Genomic DNA, 18,287 nt, shown 5'->3' with positions numbered 1-18,287 from the left:
CAGGTTTTCCTTGACATTTTGCCAGTTCGGCAAAATTCCGCCCTGATGCTATTTTTACACCTGAAAAAAAGGACATGTCAGGAAATTTCCTGACGTATGGCAAGCCTACCAAACGTAGTGGCATGATGCACTGGGGACTAGAGAAATTTGATCTAGTTGGCAAAGATCAGTTGGGAAAGGCCTTGTGTCCAGATCAGTAAAGAAGGGAGCAGCAGGGGACTGCCAGAGCTCAGTGACAGAGCATATGTTTTGCAGGTATAATTCCTGGCCTTCTTAAAAAGATCAGGTAAGAGGTGATGTGATGGACCAGGTTGAGTACTGGCTGCCAGTCAGAGTAGTCAGCACTAAGCCAGGTAGACCAATGGCCTGATCCAGTGTAAGGCAGCATAATATGCTGATCTCAGGCTGGTACTAATAGGAGTCCCTACTACTTAAGGCAACTCTTTCTCCATGGGGGTGCTAATATGGGCAAGAAATCCAGGGCAGACAGCAGCTAATAATTCTGAGACTTGTTTCTGGGCTCAGACTCTGACTATATAATGCTTTTTCCAGGAAGAGCCTTAAGCTCAGTGGCACAACGCCTGCTTTGCATGCAGGAAGTCTCAGGTTCAATCCTGGCATCTCCATCTGCCCAATCTGCAATCCTGGAGAGCTGCTGCCAGACAGTGTAGAAAATACTGGCCTAGATGCATCAGTTGTGTGAGGTGGCAGCTTCCTCTGTTCCTGCATTCCAACTTCCTGTCATTCCAAAGTCTGCAGAAGTGGTTTGAGGGGAAAGCAAGGAAGGGCGAAGGAGTTGCTCCTCCATACTGTGCTGGTTCCTGTCCTGTTGGTCAATCCAGCAGCCAACAAGATCTTAGAGTGGCAGGACTGGTTGTGAAAAGTATGTCCAATTTTTGAAGTCACAAACATCTGGAAGAACTTTCCCACAGTGGAACAGACTCCTACGAGATGTTTTAGACTTGGAGGTTTCTAAGCAAATGTTGGATGGCCATCTGCCATGGATGATCTAGTTGAGATTCCTGCACTGCAGGGAGTGGGACTAGATGACCCTCAGAGTCCCTTCCCCACACGACAATTCTGTGATTCTATTATTCTATGAAAAGCTCATCCGTTTCCCACTGGCAGCTCACAGGAAAGAAGCTACTTCAATGAGCACGAGAGGAACAAGCCTCTGTGCTCGTTTCTCTCTGCCGTTTAATTCCTTTTTAGCAAGTCCATGACGTAACTCGTTCCACAGATGCGGCTTTAGCAGCGACCAGCCTTCACTGTGTCTTAGTACAAAGACCATCTGCTCCAGCCAGCTGAGGGTCAGCTGCCAGTGTCACCAGTGACTAAAATAGCCCTGCATCTCTCTCTGTCTCTCTTTCCATCTCCCACCTTCCCATGTGCACATTCTTCCTGCACCAGGTGTGGCTGCCTTTCTGAATTCTGTACATGGTTCAGCTTGCCATAAGCAATGTTCAGCTCTCCTCCTGTCTAGCAGACTGTAGTGCAGGCGATGGGTATTCCTGGGAAAGAAGATGGGTTGGGTGGGCGGTCAGCCAGAAGGCAACTAGTCTGCAGGCTATTTCGGGGCCCTTTGATATATGCCTAGGTAAGTCAAACCAATTGCACATATCCGGAGGCTCATACAAGTCAAGCTAGTACCCAGGATGACTTTAAGTGCCACCATAGCAACAAATCAAACCTTCGCTGAATATGAATAATGCAGGAAATGTTTCCATAGATAAAGACGATTTGCGCCTGTAAACATGTTTCTCTCTCTATCTGCAATATGATTGCTGTTTTAGTTTAATTTTCCCTAATGAAGAATGTTGTTGTGGTGCAAACAACCCTTTCCTAATAATGTCTGGCATCACAGCAGTAGGTGGTAGACTTTTGATTAATGACAGTGAGAATGGAAAAAGCCAATTAGAATTCAAAAAGAGATGGTTTTCTTGTCTCTTCTTGGGCTGTGGGGGGGGGGGCATGGGCTGACAAAGTGTTTTTCTTAAGCTTTTGGGGATCATTGTACAAATTTTGCGTTTATTCACTTATAAGCCCATATATTCCTATTTCTGCATCAATCTTTCAATTTCTTTTTTAAACTCACACCATTTTTTCATAAAACTTGTATTTTTCAGAGTTTTTTTCATTAAAAAATACATATTTGTGTATCCTGTAGTTTGCTGAGGGTACTGAGAGTTGTGAGGAGAGTGGTTTATCAATCGATCCCTCTTCCCAAGGAAGTCTGGGAATTGTAGCTCTGTGAGGGGAATAGTGGCCTCCTAACAACAGGTGGCAATGGGGGTTAAACCACAGAGCCTAAGACTTGCCGATCAGAAGGTCGGCGGTTCGAATCCCTGCGATGGGGTGAGCTCCTGTTGCTCTGTCCCTGCTCCTGCCAAGCTAGCAGTTCGAAAGCACATCAAAGTGCAAGTAGATAAATAGGTACTGCTCTGGCGGGAAGGTAAACAGCATTTCTATGTGCTGCTCTGGTTCACTAGAAGCGGCTTAGTCATACTGGCCACATGACCCGGAAGCTGTGTGCCGGCTCCCTTGGCCAGTAAAGCGAGATGAGAGCCGCAACCCCAGAGTCGGCCACGACCGGCCCTAATGGTCAGGGGTCCCTTTAGCTTTACCTTAACAACCCTTAAGCACCCTTAATAAACTACAGTTCCGAAGAATCCATGACTGTTCGAGTGGAAACTTAGCGCTTTAAATGCGTGGTGCAGATGTGGCCTCACTTATTGGTCTAGTAAATGCAAATCACCACCATCAAGGAAAAGAACACTGTGGGTTGGACACCATCTTTGGAAGCAATTTGCAAAAACAGAAATGAACAAAGTTTTCTCCAGGAAAAAATAAATAAACCTGTACAGCCTTCCCCTTCTCCCCCAATGTTTAATAAAGCCCCTCACCAAAGTGTTTGTGCCATTTGCTGTGTTTAATGAGCAAGAAGGTAATTAGTGGATGAGTGAAAAATGTAACATTTGGCCATAGGGAGCATTATACATCTTTGAGTTTTCTATGTCCCCACAGTGGGATGCTTTTGAGCTGAAAAAAAACAGACAGAGTTTAATTATAAAGCACTGAGTTGAAACCCATCCAGATGTTTTAAATGTCACTGCTGAAGTTATGAAACTGATGTCTTTGGGTGCTCTTTGAAGCCACACGGCTTAAAACTCTGAATGCACTTAAACTGAGCCAGATCACCGGCTCATTATACCTGCTGCTGTCTGTGGTGCCTCTCCAGTGTAGTTCCCACCAGCCCTGCCGTCTGAGATCCTTGCTTAAAAATAGCAGGTACCAGGGGCTAAACCTAGTGCAGACAAAGCTATGTTCCAACAGTAAGCTATGACATGTGTCCCCCATCCTCAAAAAGCACAGTTAGTAGCACACTGGACTAGGCCTCCCACATTGGAAGTAAGAATCTGACCACTTGGCTATGAATGAAGAGCTCAACCTTGTGGCTATTGGCTGCTAGCTGGAATGGCCATCTGCTGCATCCAGGATCAAAGGCAGTGTGTCACTGAATTCCAGTTGCTGGGGAGCAACAGCAGGAGATGGCAACTGTGCTCCTGCCTGCCTTTGAGCTTCCCACAGGTCACTGTGGTTGGAAACAGGCCTATTCAATAGGTCTTCGTTCGGGTGGCCTTATATCCTGCTTTATAGAGCACAGTCCCTGATTTAAAGTCCAATCCTAGCCCTGTTGAAAGATAACAATATTGATGGGCATTGGTAAGAGGATATATTGGTTATATCTAATCCTCTACAGACCCATGTGTGTGTGTGTTAGGAAACAAAAGAAGAAATGGCTGGTGCCTGGATTTTTTAGGAACACAGGGCTTGTGCATAAAGAACCCTAGTAGCAGAGTTTAAATCCCATCATTAGGTAGATGTAGTGAAGTGTAGGAATAGGCTCTTAAGCCTTATTTTAATATGCTCCAGCTACTTGAAGTGGTTGGCTCCCTTTACCTCTCCTGCACACCATACATTGAAGGAAGTTTAAAATATACTTTACTTACAGTCATGCATTGTTCTTAGCAGCAATGATAAATTCCTGGTAAATGTTCTTGGTTTAAAAGTACTACAAAGGGTGGTCTCAGACGTATGTCTGGGACAGAGAGTTAAGGTGAGGGACGTCTGCTTCCGTCGAGAGAGAGAGAGAGAGAGAGAGAGAGAGAGAGAGAGAACAGGAAATAAGAATTATTTCTTCCCTCTCAGGAGAAGAGGGATCTGACATCACTGAGCCTACTCTAGCAATTTAGAAGTCTGTGGTTCTTAACTCTTTCACATACTAACTCTGTCCTGAACTAGAGACTCTTGGCCCCTTGCTATCTATTCTGATTGGCAGTAAAAAAAAATTGAAGTCTTTTGTAGGACTTGAGCAGGAATATAGCACCCTCCCCTTTCCAGCAATTGATATTCAGAAACATACTGCCTTTAGCTGTGGAGACAGAGCATAGCCATTGTGGCTAGCAGCTACTGATAAGTCTTATCCTCCATGAATTGGCCTAATCCACTTTTCAAGCCATCCGTCGTCTCTGGCTGCTGTGGGAGTGAGTTCCACAGTTTAACTATGCACTGCATGAATATGTACTTTCCTTTGTCTGTCCTGAGTTTTTCAACATTCAGCTTCATTGGATGTGCACGAATTCTAGTGTAATGAGTGAGGCACAGAGAGAGAAAGTTTTCTCTAACCACTTTCTCTATGCCATGCATAATTTTATAAACTTTGATCATGCCACCTCTTCCCCACCTTTTCTATAAACTAAAAAATCCTAAATGCTACAACCTTTAATCATGGGGTAAATATTGCTTAGGGTAAATATCTGGGGAAACTCTCTAGGTTTTAGTCAACCAACAGCAGTCAACTTAACGTCATGTTTTTGCTAACTTGGCGAAATTTCTGTATGTATTAAAAACACACATTTAGATACAAAGGAAGAAAATAGTTTCTTTTTAGCCAAAAATGAAAAAGAGACAATTGTTTCTTCCCCACGCAGCTACAAAGATATTGTTTCACACTACCCCTTTCCTAAACAGTGAAAAGTTCAAGGCACCATTTGCCCAGTAAATATCATTTGTGGAAGAGAACACAGAAGAAAACTTGTTACCTTTCTAATCATCTATGTCCAAATATATAAAGTAATCATTGCTCAAGCACAAAAAGCAATAGGTTGCAGAAGCAAGCACACAGACAGCACAGTCCTATGCCTATTTACTTGTAAGTCAGGCTCATTAGCTTCATATTCCCACACCGTGTATGTGTGTATAAGTTTGCAGCCCAAGTGTAGAGCAATTAAGTGCTGAAAATCCAACTGATGTGCATAGATGTGTGATCCAGGCCTTATTGTGCTGCTGACCAATTGCCCCATCCTTTTTGAATATATTCTGAACAATAGCACCAACTGGACAGGTGTCAAGAGCCCTCTTAGCAGGATCCCCAAACCCAGCAGGGCTCTCTTACCACATTTTAAAGTACCGTAAGTGAAGTAATGCACATTATCATCTAATTACCACATACACATGCACACAAGACTATTAAGTCCAATGTTTAAAATTATCTAGCTTAGCCACTGATTCTGAATGCCACCTATCTTGAGTGAGGAAGACAAGGAAAGAGAAGCCACCTTCATTGCTTCTGAGATTCCTGCACTGCAGGGGAGTTGAACTCCATGACCCTCGGGATCCCTTCCAATTCTACGTTTCTGTAAAAATGACGCCACCACATGAACACATAGCAGGTCTATAGTATGGGACTTAACAAGAACACCAGAAGCTGCCCATTACCAGGTCAGACCATTAATCCATCTAGAAATTAGTATTGCTTACACTATACACCAAATATGGCTGGTCCTCCAGCATATGCTGCTCACAAATGTATTACTGTAATCTTGGTTCCTAGGAGTGGGATAGAAACGTTTTGTGGTCCCACTTTCTTTCATTCACACAGGAATATATTTTCCTCCTCTTTCTCATAGGATCTCACAAGGCGAAACTGAAACCCAGGTTGTTAAAGCTTCAGTTACCATTCACACCGCAGTGGCTTTGAGTTGACATGGACCATCTCTGAAACTGACTACCTGTCTGCTAAAGTCTATGCTGTCAGACTTCGTTACGGGAGCTAACTGAACTCTGTGGTTTTTGTTGGCCTTTCTTTCCATCCCTTGACATCACAATGAGCGGAATCCTCTCGCACTTGGACCCCCGACGGATCCAGTGGGGTGCCACATGGTATGCCATGCACTCTCGAATCCTCCGCACCAAGCCAGTGGAATCCATGCTGGAGGGGACAGGCACCACCACATCCCATGGAACCAAACTGGCCCAAGTGCTCACTACCCTGGATCTGGTTTCACTGGGTGTTGGAAGTTGTGTTGGCACCGGGATGTATGTGGTCTCTGGCCTGGTTGCTAAGGAGATGGCCGGGCCGGGCGTCATCGTTTCCTTCATCATTGCAGCCGTAGCCTCCATTTTGTCTGGTGAGTCTTCCCAAACTGTATGCTTACTAAATGCCTATTTACTGAAGAACAGTTGTGGCTGATTCTATTTCTCATGAATTTCTAGGGGGAACTTTTTAGTTTATCTTTCATCAAGCACTGTCATCGCTCATAATCCAGGGGTTGGGGTACCTTTTTGAGCCAGGGTGCCAGATCTTTATCCCCACCCCACCCCTGCAAACCCACTATGACAGGTGGACAAGTCCACCCATCTGTCAATCATCTTATATCATGATGGCATCATGACCAGCTGATGAGCTAAGGGTTCAATCCTGCTGGCTACAGGGGTCAAAGAACACACTGTTGATGCAGCACCCAGGGGGACTGAACCCTGCCCATCAGCTGACATCACTCAGTGTCATCAGTGAGTGGACAGCTGGGGTTGGTTTGGAGAAAATGGCCCTGAGGGTCAACCTGGACCACCTGGCAGGCCAACATTGGCCATGGGCCATGAGGTTCCCCACTCTTTTTCTTAAGCATTCCAGGAATACATATTTTATAAGCCATTTGTTCTTTGAAATATGTATGTATTTATCTGTTAGAAACCATTTTATGCCGCCTTCCACTTCCTGTCTCCAGGCTGTGTACAACCGTATTGAAATACATGTCAAAACAGCATTAAACTACAGGAAGAAAATGCAATGGAAAACTAGGGCAGAGTTAAAAATATAATATACTGAGATCAAACACCAGCCTGGGAGCACAAATGTCTTTTTAAAATTAAAGAGGGATGGGACGACTATTGCCTTCAGGTGCTCAAACTGTCAGCCAAAAGTAATATGTAATGCTCATAAGTCGTCGTTTTACTTTTCAGGAAGCAGCTATTGGGGTCTAAGGCTATTGGGGTGGCACACATTGGTGTGCAATGCTGAATGTTCAGAATGTAAAGAAAGTAAGCTGTGCTATCTTTCCCTCTGATTAAAGACATTATTAAACTTGTTTATATTACCTGCCTTCCATTTTATGAGACCTGCTGAAACTCTCTAGATGGCACTGACTGTAAATGCCTCTCTGGGCCTAAGATGCTATTTGTTCAAGTAGAAAAAATGGCAAAATATACAAGAGCTAAGTATTATTCTTTTAATGAGTCAACACCTTTAGTAGCACCAACACCTCTGCCCCAGACTAATGCCAAAGAATGATAAAACCTTTTGCATTACCAAGTGGGAATTTTCGACCATCTTACAATAAGTCCACCATGGCATCTGATTAGTTGTGACTACAGCACTCGGTAATCACTCCTAAACCTAACTGGATAGCATAATAATTATGTAAGAATTCTACCTCTATATTAAGATAGGGTGCAGTCAATTAGAACTATGCTCAATTTAAGGTTTAGCTGAACCATGACCGAGTTTTGTTGTGTTTCCACGATCCTTTTCAGATATCATGAGAGTCAGCTCAACCACTATGCTGAATATGAAATCTTTGTAAACCTGGGGTCCCCACCATGGTATCCCCAGACCCCCTCTTGGTTCCTGCCTAAACCTCTTGCCCTCCCAATTTTTATTTTATTTTTTTAATTGAGGATTTTTTTGGCTTGGCAGGTCATATGATTGGAAGGAGCTGTCTGTTTTAGGGGGGTGTTTGCTTTGTTTGTCTGTGTCGTATTTGTTTTTTTGGTGTAAACATTTCAACTTTTTAAATTAAGGGTCTGACCTTCAGCTGTTTTCCTTCTGGATTTTGTGGTTTCCAAATGTACCCTGGGTCCCAAACAAAGGAGGACCATAGGAGCCAACTCCTAAGGGTCAAGGTCCCTTTGCTCCCCAAAAACATTTGAGGGAGCTGCCCCACTCAAGTTGATGGGCATTGCTATTCAAATGATGTGCGTGCACCATGTCTTGTGATCAGTAATGTGGGGTGGGGCTTTCCTGGGTCCCCGCAATATTTTATTCAAGTTGGCACCCCTGCTGAGGACCATTGTTGTAGACGTAGACTGTTTCAATGACCTAGCTTAACTGGATTTAGTCAAGTTAGAAAGCAAAGATACATACACTGTGCTTAAGATAAGGATTGCTTAGACCAGTGTTTCCCAACCTTGGGCCTCCAGCTGTTTTTGGACTACAACTCCCATCAACCTTAGCTAGCAAGACCAGTGGTCAGGGATGATGGTAATTGTAGTCCGAAAACAGCTGGAGGCCCAAGGTTGGGAAACACTGGCTTAGACCAGCTTTCTTTAACCTGATGCTGTCTGGGACTGATGGAAGTTGTAGTCCAATGACCTTTTGAGGACATCGCTTTAAGGAAGGCTGGCTTAAACTATCAGGGGAGTTGCATTGACACCACACTTTTCAGACATCATGAGAGCCAACAAATACTTCCAGAGGGTCTCTGGCTAACAAGAAAGGCTTGTGCATTACTCACCGGCTACACCGAACATATTTGTAATCCATCTCAGTCAATTAACGTAATTGGTCTAGCAATATGGTACGAACTGTACTTGTGTGGATTAATTAACATTCACTTCCGCTACCCTATAATAATGAAGATGGAAAGGAAGTTTTCAGGACCCTCTAGGACTGTCAGAATCTATTACCCATTATAGTTAAATGGCACCTCAAGGTTTAGAGTTAAGCATCCTTTTGAATATCAGGTGTCAGGAACAAACAAGAGGGGTAGGCTATTGAATTTGTACCCTGCCTGCAAGTTTCCCAGATGCAATTGGGATGCAACATTCTGGACCAGGTTGACTAAAAGAATGCTGGACCGGCAAGACTCTTCTGCTTACATGCCTGAAATTTGATTGCCGGTTTCAGAGTTGTCTGATTGAAATTTGATTGCAGGGTCCGGTTTTTAAAGGATCACGATGAATAAGAAGAAGTAAACAAGTGTAAAGCAAAAGTCTCTGAATTCTGGCTTCATTGATTGAATTTAGCCAAGGGTATGAATTGGTCTATGCATGTTTTCCACGTGAGCCCGTTTACTGCTGGTGTTCGTCCTTTACAGTTCAATGATAACAAGCAGACACAATGTTCCAACGCAAGCAGTTGAAAGGAGCCTTCTGTGCTTCTGAGGCGGGTTATTGATGATTCAAATTTGATGTGGGTGTCAGTTAAGAAAACACTGATAAATAACAGAAGAACCTTGATTTGAATTCTGCATTGTAAATGCAACACAATGAAATAGCCTGGATAAATTTAGCTTTTTAATACAAGCTTTTCTCTAATGCTTTTATCAAGGATAAAATAGTTGTTTTCATTCTACTTTCTCTTATGAGATTGGAATTTCTCATCCAAGATCTACACCTGGCCTGGCTACAAAACATCAAGGGAAAACATTCAACTCATTGTTTCACTTAACTGTTTTTGAGGGCTGGGAATGGCTAACTGGTGCCACAATGGATGGACTAGAAGCAACTCTGGTGGCACCTATCAGATTTTTATCAAGGTGGGTCAAGACAACAGTGGGCAGAAGACAACCATGGATCTGCCATTAGCTTCCTGGATGATTGGCAAGGACTTCCAACATCCACCTGATTTACTAGTAGCAACTAAAGGACAGTCCCCCTGCCCTGGCTCAAATTATACTGCTGAAATGAAGAAGACTGTTGATAGATTTTGGTGTGGAAGGGCTGTGAGCTCCATTTAGATGTGGTGCCTAAAATAAATTCTTTGGCTCAGAATTCTTTAATTCTAAGTGTATATCCTTTGCAGCAGGTTCCAGTTGGTGGATCACAGGGTCTACTAAAAAACCCCACCCAAGTATTTCCTGAGGTCTACCCAACCCAGATTATGGGCTTATCCGCAATTACCTTTCCTCCGCTCTTTCCAGGCACAGCCCACCGCTTAAAGCTCTGTGTCCGAGCACTGTCCGAGCTCTGTGTCCCCTCTTTTGCAAAAACAAAACGAAATGAAACCCTGACCTATAAAGCTCAATAAAAGCAAATGTCAATCCACAGAAAGCCCAAATGGATGTTTGCTCCAATTGAGCACTAAAGAGCAGGTTTTCATGGAGAAAGCTTGAGGCAAAACAAAAACAGAGACTCAGACACAGAGCTTTTAAGCACAGGCCTGTGCCTGGAAAGAGGAGGGCAAAAGATAAGTATGGATAAGTATTATCCACAAAGCATAGAATCAAATAGGATGGTATTTATGTGGGTCTGGACCAAAACATCTGAACTTGCAAAGCAGAACTTCAGGAACTATAAAATTTAAGAAGGTAAAAGCCTGTTCAGGGGGGAAAAAATGACATAAATCCATGCCTATAAAAAAAATCAACACAACCAGGAGCTAAAACTCTGACTTACCTAGAGATGGAAAATGCTATTGAATGAAAAGACAATGCTTTTTTAGGCATCAGAATTCTAAAGAATAAAGCTGGCCATAATAATAATTCCAGAGTCTATATTAGGTCAACCAAAATGCCATAAAATAGTGGACAAGCTTTTGAATTCCCCCAAACACTTCATCAGTTTTTTTTTAAAAAATGGGTAGAAAAGGGGAGAAAAGGCAGCTGGTGTTTGTCAAGCCGTACATGTCTCAATTTGGCACATTTCAAGAGGCAGAGTGGGAGGAGCTAGCAGACATTCAAATATGGCACTTTAAGTTTCAGATGTTTGCAGGTTTCATGTTGCCCAGTGGCCTCCTGGCAAGAAGAAATACATAATGGCTGCACACCCATCTCTGTAAATATAACAGCCAGCTGTCACTGATCCAAAGTTACTAATATGTTTTCTGACGGGCGTTTGTTCTTTTGAGACAGAGATAAAAATAAACCTCTGTGCTATCATAGCAGCTGGACTGCAAAATGTGAGGCACCACCCAAACTGCTGCTGAGAAGGGACGACAGCACACCTTGTCCGATCACAGTTTCAGGTAGAGCTCACACGACTCAGGTGGTGTTCTTAGCCAGTTGAAAGCGTTTCGGTTACATTACAAATTGGAACAAATGGATGCAACGAAGGAGGTCTGTGACTTTTACATGTTAACACGTACCAGGAAGGATTTCTGGGGTACCTGGTAGTTTGTTAAGAGAGCTGGGAATTGTAGCCCTGTGAGGGGACTCCTAAGAATTCTCAGGACCCTTAAAACAGGGTTCTTTAGGGGTAGACCTGACTGTTAAAGTGGCATAAGAGTGCTTTAGACACACGAACTGCATGTGAACTCATAGAAAGCCATTGACTACCTGATCCTATAACCTTGGTAGCTTTCCATTAAGATATTACTTGGGTACAAACAACACAGCTACACACTATAAGCAAGAGTAACGCACAGAACTGCCAATATTGTATCTCTACCACAGGGGTTATGTTTTAAAAATTTAAGATTATAGCAAGTTTGCTGTGTTGGTTATTCTTTTTCTTCTTTCATCTTGATTTGCTTTCATTCCACTGAAGAAAAACATTTCCCCAAGCACTGAGATATATTTTTATAGTCTCCTCGGCCATTTCCCCCTTTTTGATCATTCCTGAGTTTTGTTATTTATAACAGCAATGCATTCTTGGAAAGCAAAAGTGAGGCTGAGCTAGGAAATCACAAAGCACATGAAACTGAATCTTTCTCTTCACCTTCTGCTTAACCTTTTAGCTGCGGTTCTCATAAGCATCTGGGATATAAACAAAACCTTGGGATGGGTTCTCATGTTACTATTTTCAAGAGCTGGCTCTCTTTTCACTGAGCTAGCCTGGGTGATCATATCTCAGCTTCATAAACTGAGATAAGAATGAGTCTTTTCCCAGGACACATAGCCTCTTCTCCTGCTTGAATGTGAGCCGCGATAAAGACCTCCACTAGTGTAACTGGTGCATTGTTTCACAATGTTCACACCACAATCAAGGTTTACGCAGAATAAAGTTGAATAGATGTCAAGAACAATTCTTTCCAGGTAAATATGCATAAACGTATAGGCAAGATTCAGGCACTCCAAATGTCCCTATTTTCCAGGATAACCTGATTTAGAGAAGCTGTCTCGGTTTCTTTTCGATCCCGGAAAGTTCCACTTTTCCTTAGGATGTCCCTATTTACATCGGAGAAATGTTGGATGGTATGGAGTTATCTAACCCCCGAGACATGTGAAGGCAATCCTGTATAGGGAAGGTTTATATATATATTTATTTAATGTTTTATTGTGTTTTTGTATATGTTGGAAGCTGCCCAGAGTGCTGGGGCAACCCAATAAGATAAAATTATCTTTATGGAATGGGATGTCCCTATTTTCCTCAAAGAAATGTCAGAGGGTATGCAGATTTCTGGGTTGTGGCTGGTGGTGGCCCAGAAATATTTGGCTAGCTGAAGTGGAGACCAAATAGCGCTCCCTTCCCCGTGCTTTAAAAAGTCTTCCTGCATCACAGGGACCCTGCCTTTCCTGATTTCATCTATTTGCTCTCTTCGCACTCCAGGGTTGTCTGAAGCAGGTCCTTCCACCTTCATTTCCTCCCACCTGATTCCGACATTCCCAGGGTCTTTGGTAAAGGCTTGTCCCTGGTTGTTTACTAGAACTCAGCTCCTGAGTCTGAACCTGCTGCCACTAACTTATGACCTTGCAGAGGCAACTGCCCAAAAAGGAAGACTTATATCAATCATAGGCTGAGTGCATTCGAGCTGTTCAGCAAAACATACACGCAAGGACCGGAAAAGATTTGCCACAGTAGTTCATGCGTTGGTTACTTCAAGACTCGATTACTACAGTGTGCCTCACACATGCACACTTGACCACTTTGATCAGCAAAATTGGCATTGCTGCAGGCGCTAAATAATAACTATTCCCCGACCTGGCCACAGTGATCCATGCGACGGTCACCTCCAGGCTTGACTACTGTAATTCGCTCTACGTGGGGCTGCCCTTGAAGCTGCCCCAGAAACTCCAGCGGGTGCAGAATGCTGCAGCGAGGCTCCTCACGGGGTTTCTGCTATGGGAGCATATTCACCCAGTGCTTTTCAAGCTGCACTGGCTCCCAGTGGAGTACAGGGTCAGATTTAAGATGCTGCTTTTGACCTTTAAAGCCCTTCACGGCCTAGGACCCTCGTACCTACGAGACCGCCTCTCCCGGTATGCCCTACCTCAAGATCCATAAATAGCAACACCCTTTTCAGGGGCTTTTCAGCCCTGGCTCCAGCCTGGTGGAATGCTCTGCCTCATGAGACCAGGGCCCTGCAGGATCTGATTTCTTTCCACAGGGCCTGTAAGACAGAGTTGTTCCGCCTGGCCTTTGGCTTGGAGCCAATTTGATTCCCTACCCCTCTTTCTTTTCTTTTTCGTTTCTCCTCCTGTGATGAGGCTGCATTTTAATATTTTAATGTTTCAATATTTTAATGTTGTGTTTTCATCTTGTTTTTAAGTTGTATTCATTCAACTTGTTTTTATTATTGCTTGTTAGCCGCCCTGAGCCCGGCCTTGGCTGGGGAGGGCGGGGTATAAATAATAATAATAATAATAATAATAATAATAATAATAATAATCTGTAAGAACCCATTTGTTTGGTGTGGCAGCACCTGTCCTTTGGAACTCCCTGCCAATTGAGATAAAGCAGCCACCTTCACCACCCTCTTTTTGGTGCCTGTTAAAACTTATTCCCGCTTAGAGAAGCCTGCCCAGATGCTTAGGAAAGTGAGGTAATGTTAAACTGCTTTAGTAATTCAACTCATGTATGTTGTAAAGCAGGGTTAAGAATTTTTCTTGATTTTATTGTTATATCTTTTTGTAAACTGCTTTGAGGTTTGTTTGTTTTTACAATCAAGCGGTGTATAAATTGTATGGCAAAAAAGAGGCACCTATTGTCCCTCATGCAATTCTAGGCTGGATCTAGACACATCAAAGAAGTGTTTCAGTTAAACACATTGTAAACTCGTACAGGGAAATCCTGTAGGGGAAGACGGGACTCAATAGCGCCATCTAGTGACACAGTGTTATATTGCATATACAACGCATATAAAACACTTTATTTACCAGTCTAGTGGAGTCCCTAGCCATGTCAACTTGAAAATAAGTCCAACTGAATTCAATGGGACTTATCCCAAGGTACATGCGTGTATAGCGCCATCTAGTGACACAGTGTTATATTGCATATACAACGCATATAAAACACTTTATTTACCAGTCTAGTGGAGTCCCTAGCCATGTCAACTTGAAAATAAGTCCAACTGAATTCAATGGGACTTATCCCAAGGTACATGCGTGTATAGAATAGCAGTCTCCAACATATTCACCATAGAAAAAGTACCATTAAATTCAGTAGATCTTGCTTTGGAGTCGACATGGCTAGGACTGCATTGCTATGGAACTGAAGAAAATGGGATTTTATTATTAAGAAGCAGCAGCAGAAGATGCTATAAATAGGAAATTATAGCCAGTCTTATGAAAGCCCTAACTATCCAGCTGTGTTTATTTGTTCCTGAATGATACCATCAAGCATATTATCATGCCAGCAAAGTTTTTGTTACACTATTTAGGAGCTGAGACATAAAATAAATAAATATTACCCATAGATCCATTTCCAATCATCTGCTTTGTAGGTCTATTTCATTCTACTTTATCTTATTTTTAAAATCTACAGCCATGCTAGATTGGGCAAATCTAATCCTAATTTGAAAAAATCTTGCAAAGTCATGTTAGGTCCTTTTGCTAGAAGCTCTGGTCATTTTGTAAAAAATCGGGACCAGCTCTTTGCTTCCTGCATGAATGTTTAATAGGCCAATAAACAGGAAGCTGTATTCCTGTCACATACACAAATTGATTCAGATGCAAAATAATTGGATTTCTGGCAGATACATCTGGCCTCAAGGTATCAGGAATGCATTAGATCTGTGTTGTTTTCCTGCAGAAAATAAAGGAAACAGCACTTGTCTCCACCCAAGAGAGACCAAAACATATTTTTACTTTGCTAAAAGAAACACATTGGGTAACGAAGCTCACAAAACATTAGATTGGCTCCATTAGAGACATTATTAATGGCAGGCAGCACAATTTTACCCATCCACCTCGTTCCAACACAATTTTCCAACACAATTTCAGAAGTTGCTGGTTTATTACTAGCTAAATTGCCTTTATGGCTGGTGGCTACTGGCTGCTGGCATTTGTGACCCTGGTAATCATAGCTGAATACTTACTAGGGTGACAGGTGTGGAAGGTGGGCATCACTGAGGATAGCCTTGTTGACTCCCTCTCTCCTTACCTCCTTCAACACTGAGTTGAAGGACACTGGGTCATTTGCCCAACTTCTCCAGCCCATTGTTGGCAGCTTGCATCTTATTCTTCCCTACTTCTGCTGCATCCGCAAGGCCACCATTAAATTGGCATCACATTGTCAGATGGAAGATGGAGCCAGTTTGTTTTCTCCTCCTCTGGTGGGTAGGACTCGAAACAACAGCTTCAAGTTACAATACAGGAGATTCCAACCAAACATCTGGAAGAGCTTTCTGACAGTAAGAGTTGTTCAACAGTGGAACGGTCTCCCCTGGGAGGTGGTGGACTTCTCCTTCTCCTTCCTTGGAAGTTTTTAAGCAGATATTGGATGGCCATCTGCCATGGATGCTTTAGCTGAGATTCCTGCATTGTAGCGGGTTGGACTAGATGACCCTTAGGGTCCCTTCCAACTCTACAGTTCTATGACTGTATGCTACCCAGAGGAAACCATTCAGACTATACATCTGCATGATGCCACCTGTCGTAAAGGTAAAGGGACCCCTGACCATTAGGTCCAGTCGTGACCGACTCTGGGGTTACGGTGCTCATCTCACTTTGTTGGCCGAGGGAGCCGGCATACAGCTTCCGGGTCATGTGGCCAGCAAGACTAAGCCGCTTCTGGCGAACCAGAGCAACGCACGGAAATGCCGTTTACCTTCCCGCCAGAGCAGTACCTATTTATCTACTTGCACTTTGACATGCTTTCGAACTGCTAGATTGGCAGGAGCAGGGACCGAGCAACGGGAGCTCACCCCGTTGTGGGGATTCGAACCACCAACCTTTTGATCAGCAAGTCCTTGGCTCTGTGGTTTAACCCACACCGCCACCCAACACCCACTGTTTATTCACTGCTGTCCTATATTTTTGTAGAAAAGCCCAGGAGGATAGCCTGCTGAAATGCACTGGGCATGAATAAAAAGTGCATTACTCTCCAGCCTCTTTGAGATGGTTTCTCCTTTGTTATCTTCCCCCGCTGAGATGCTTCCTGCTTTTCCTGTGTGCGTGTGGTTTCGTGCACAAATGAGCCTCTCTGAATAACCAAGGCACAGGAAATTCTGCTAATGTTCCATATGAAAATTATAACGGGAGCTCGAGTTACCTTGGCATGCTAATGAGATAGTCGATTAGTTACCACTATGCATGCCCTCCAACATTTCTCCGATGAAAACAGGGAAAGCGGGACATTCTGGGATCAAATCAGAAACTGGGACGGCTTCTGTAAATCTGGGACTGTCCCTGGAATATAGGGACACTTGGCGGGTTCTCATTATGCACATCAAACACAAACCTTGCCTGCCTGCCTGTGGGCTAAAGTTAACCACCAGCTTCATTATGGTTTTTCAAGTCAAAGCCTGGAATAGAATACCTGTCTTCATCAAGGCATCTGTTTCATCAATCTTTCAGGCATGTACTTATTCTCTGGTCTCTTGTGTGTGCAGCTTGCATGCATTTTTAATCAGCTTTGAATAATTACTTTATATGCAAGTCAATGGTTGGAGGGTCGGCCAGCGGGGAAGGGGGAGAGGAATTCGGATTGGTTCCTCCCCCACCTCATTCTTCCTTGTTCCTGATCTACATGGTAGAAATAAAAGTCTCAGATATCCCCTTGAAAGCTTTCATTATCCAAATGCATATGAAAGTGTATGAAATATAGAGGGCCTTCAATAAAGAGAGCACTTAATTTCATCAGCCTGGTCCGGCTTGTGCTGTTTAGCACACTCACTGGCCTTAGTGGGAAAAACTGGGGCAATGTGAAAATGACAGTCATTTGAATCATCTTCTTGAGATGTCAGGCTCAGAAGGACAGGTAGGGGAGAAATTTGATTCAGTGTTCATTCAAAGGCAAACTTTGCAGTTTCCAAAACAATATGAGAAATGAAACTCAGCTATTAGTCAACATTTTTGCTTCTCCAGATTTTGCAGCGGCAGTACTCCAGCTGAGTAATGTGTACAAAATGCATAAATTAGAGTGAAAATGTGCATAAAAATGCATTGTATTGGGGAAATTTGCTTTGCAATAATGCATACAGTGGGCAGAATTGCATACAAAAATGTGCCTCTTTGGAGAAATTGATCTGTATACTATACTTCTGTTGATGCAGCCTAGAATAGCATTAGCTTTCTTTTGCTGCTGCATCACACTGTTGACTCATGTTAAGCTGGTGGTCTACTAAGACCCCTGGATCCTTTTCACATGTGCTGCTAGTAAGTTCATGGCGCTTACTATGCCAGGTGCCAAAATAACTTGATCAGTACTGGGGTGGAGAAATTAAATTTTAATGCAAGCCTACCTAATTCACACTTCTCATTCCTGTGTCTCTGTCCAGGGGTTTGCTATGCTGAGTTTGGTGTGCGAGTTCCAAAAACCACTGGCTCCGCCTACACTTACAGCTATGTCACGGTGGGAGAGTTTGTGGCATTTTTCATCGGATGGAACCTAATCCTGGAGTATCTGATTGGCACAGCAGCAGGCGCCAGTGCTCTAAGCAGCATGTTTGACTCCCTGGCCAATCACACCATCAGTCGCTGGATGATTGACACCGTTGGGACTTTGAATGGGCTGGGTAAGGATTATCCCGGATTGTGACTCTTGTCTTTGCCTGATCATGTAAGTTAGGCTCCAAGAGGCCATGGGATTCTGAATGGAAACCACAGCATACCAAGATGGTTTGAAATTGA

General features: G+C 43.4%; 2 protein-coding genes across 2 annotated transcripts in view; one reads left to right on the top strand and one right to left on the bottom strand.

The window, feature by feature from the left end:
• GPR160 (G protein-coupled receptor 160) overlaps window positions 1-18,287 on the bottom strand; it is a 333,442-nt gene that overhangs the window by 106,129 nt on the left and 209,026 nt on the right. The window lies entirely within an intron of this gene.
• SLC7A14 (solute carrier family 7 member 14) overlaps window positions 1-18,287 on the top strand; it is a 46,113-nt gene that overhangs the window by 15,195 nt on the left and 12,631 nt on the right. The window contains exons 2-3 of the mRNA XM_079976133.1: window positions 5,970-6,470; window positions 17,936-18,172. Of these exons, the coding sequence (XP_079832259.1) occupies window positions 6,167-6,470; window positions 17,936-18,172 (541 nt within the window). The 5' untranslated portion in view covers window positions 5,970-6,166. The remainder of the gene's footprint in view (window positions 1-5,969; window positions 6,471-17,935; window positions 18,173-18,287) is intronic.

The sequence above is a fragment of the Podarcis cretensis genome, assembly GCF_951804945.1.
Source record: "Podarcis cretensis genome assembly, chromosome: 5".
In the NCBI taxonomy this organism is placed as follows: Eukaryota; Metazoa; Chordata; class Lepidosauria; order Squamata; family Lacertidae; genus Podarcis; species Podarcis cretensis.
This window is presented reverse-complemented; position numbering and strand designations above follow the sequence as displayed.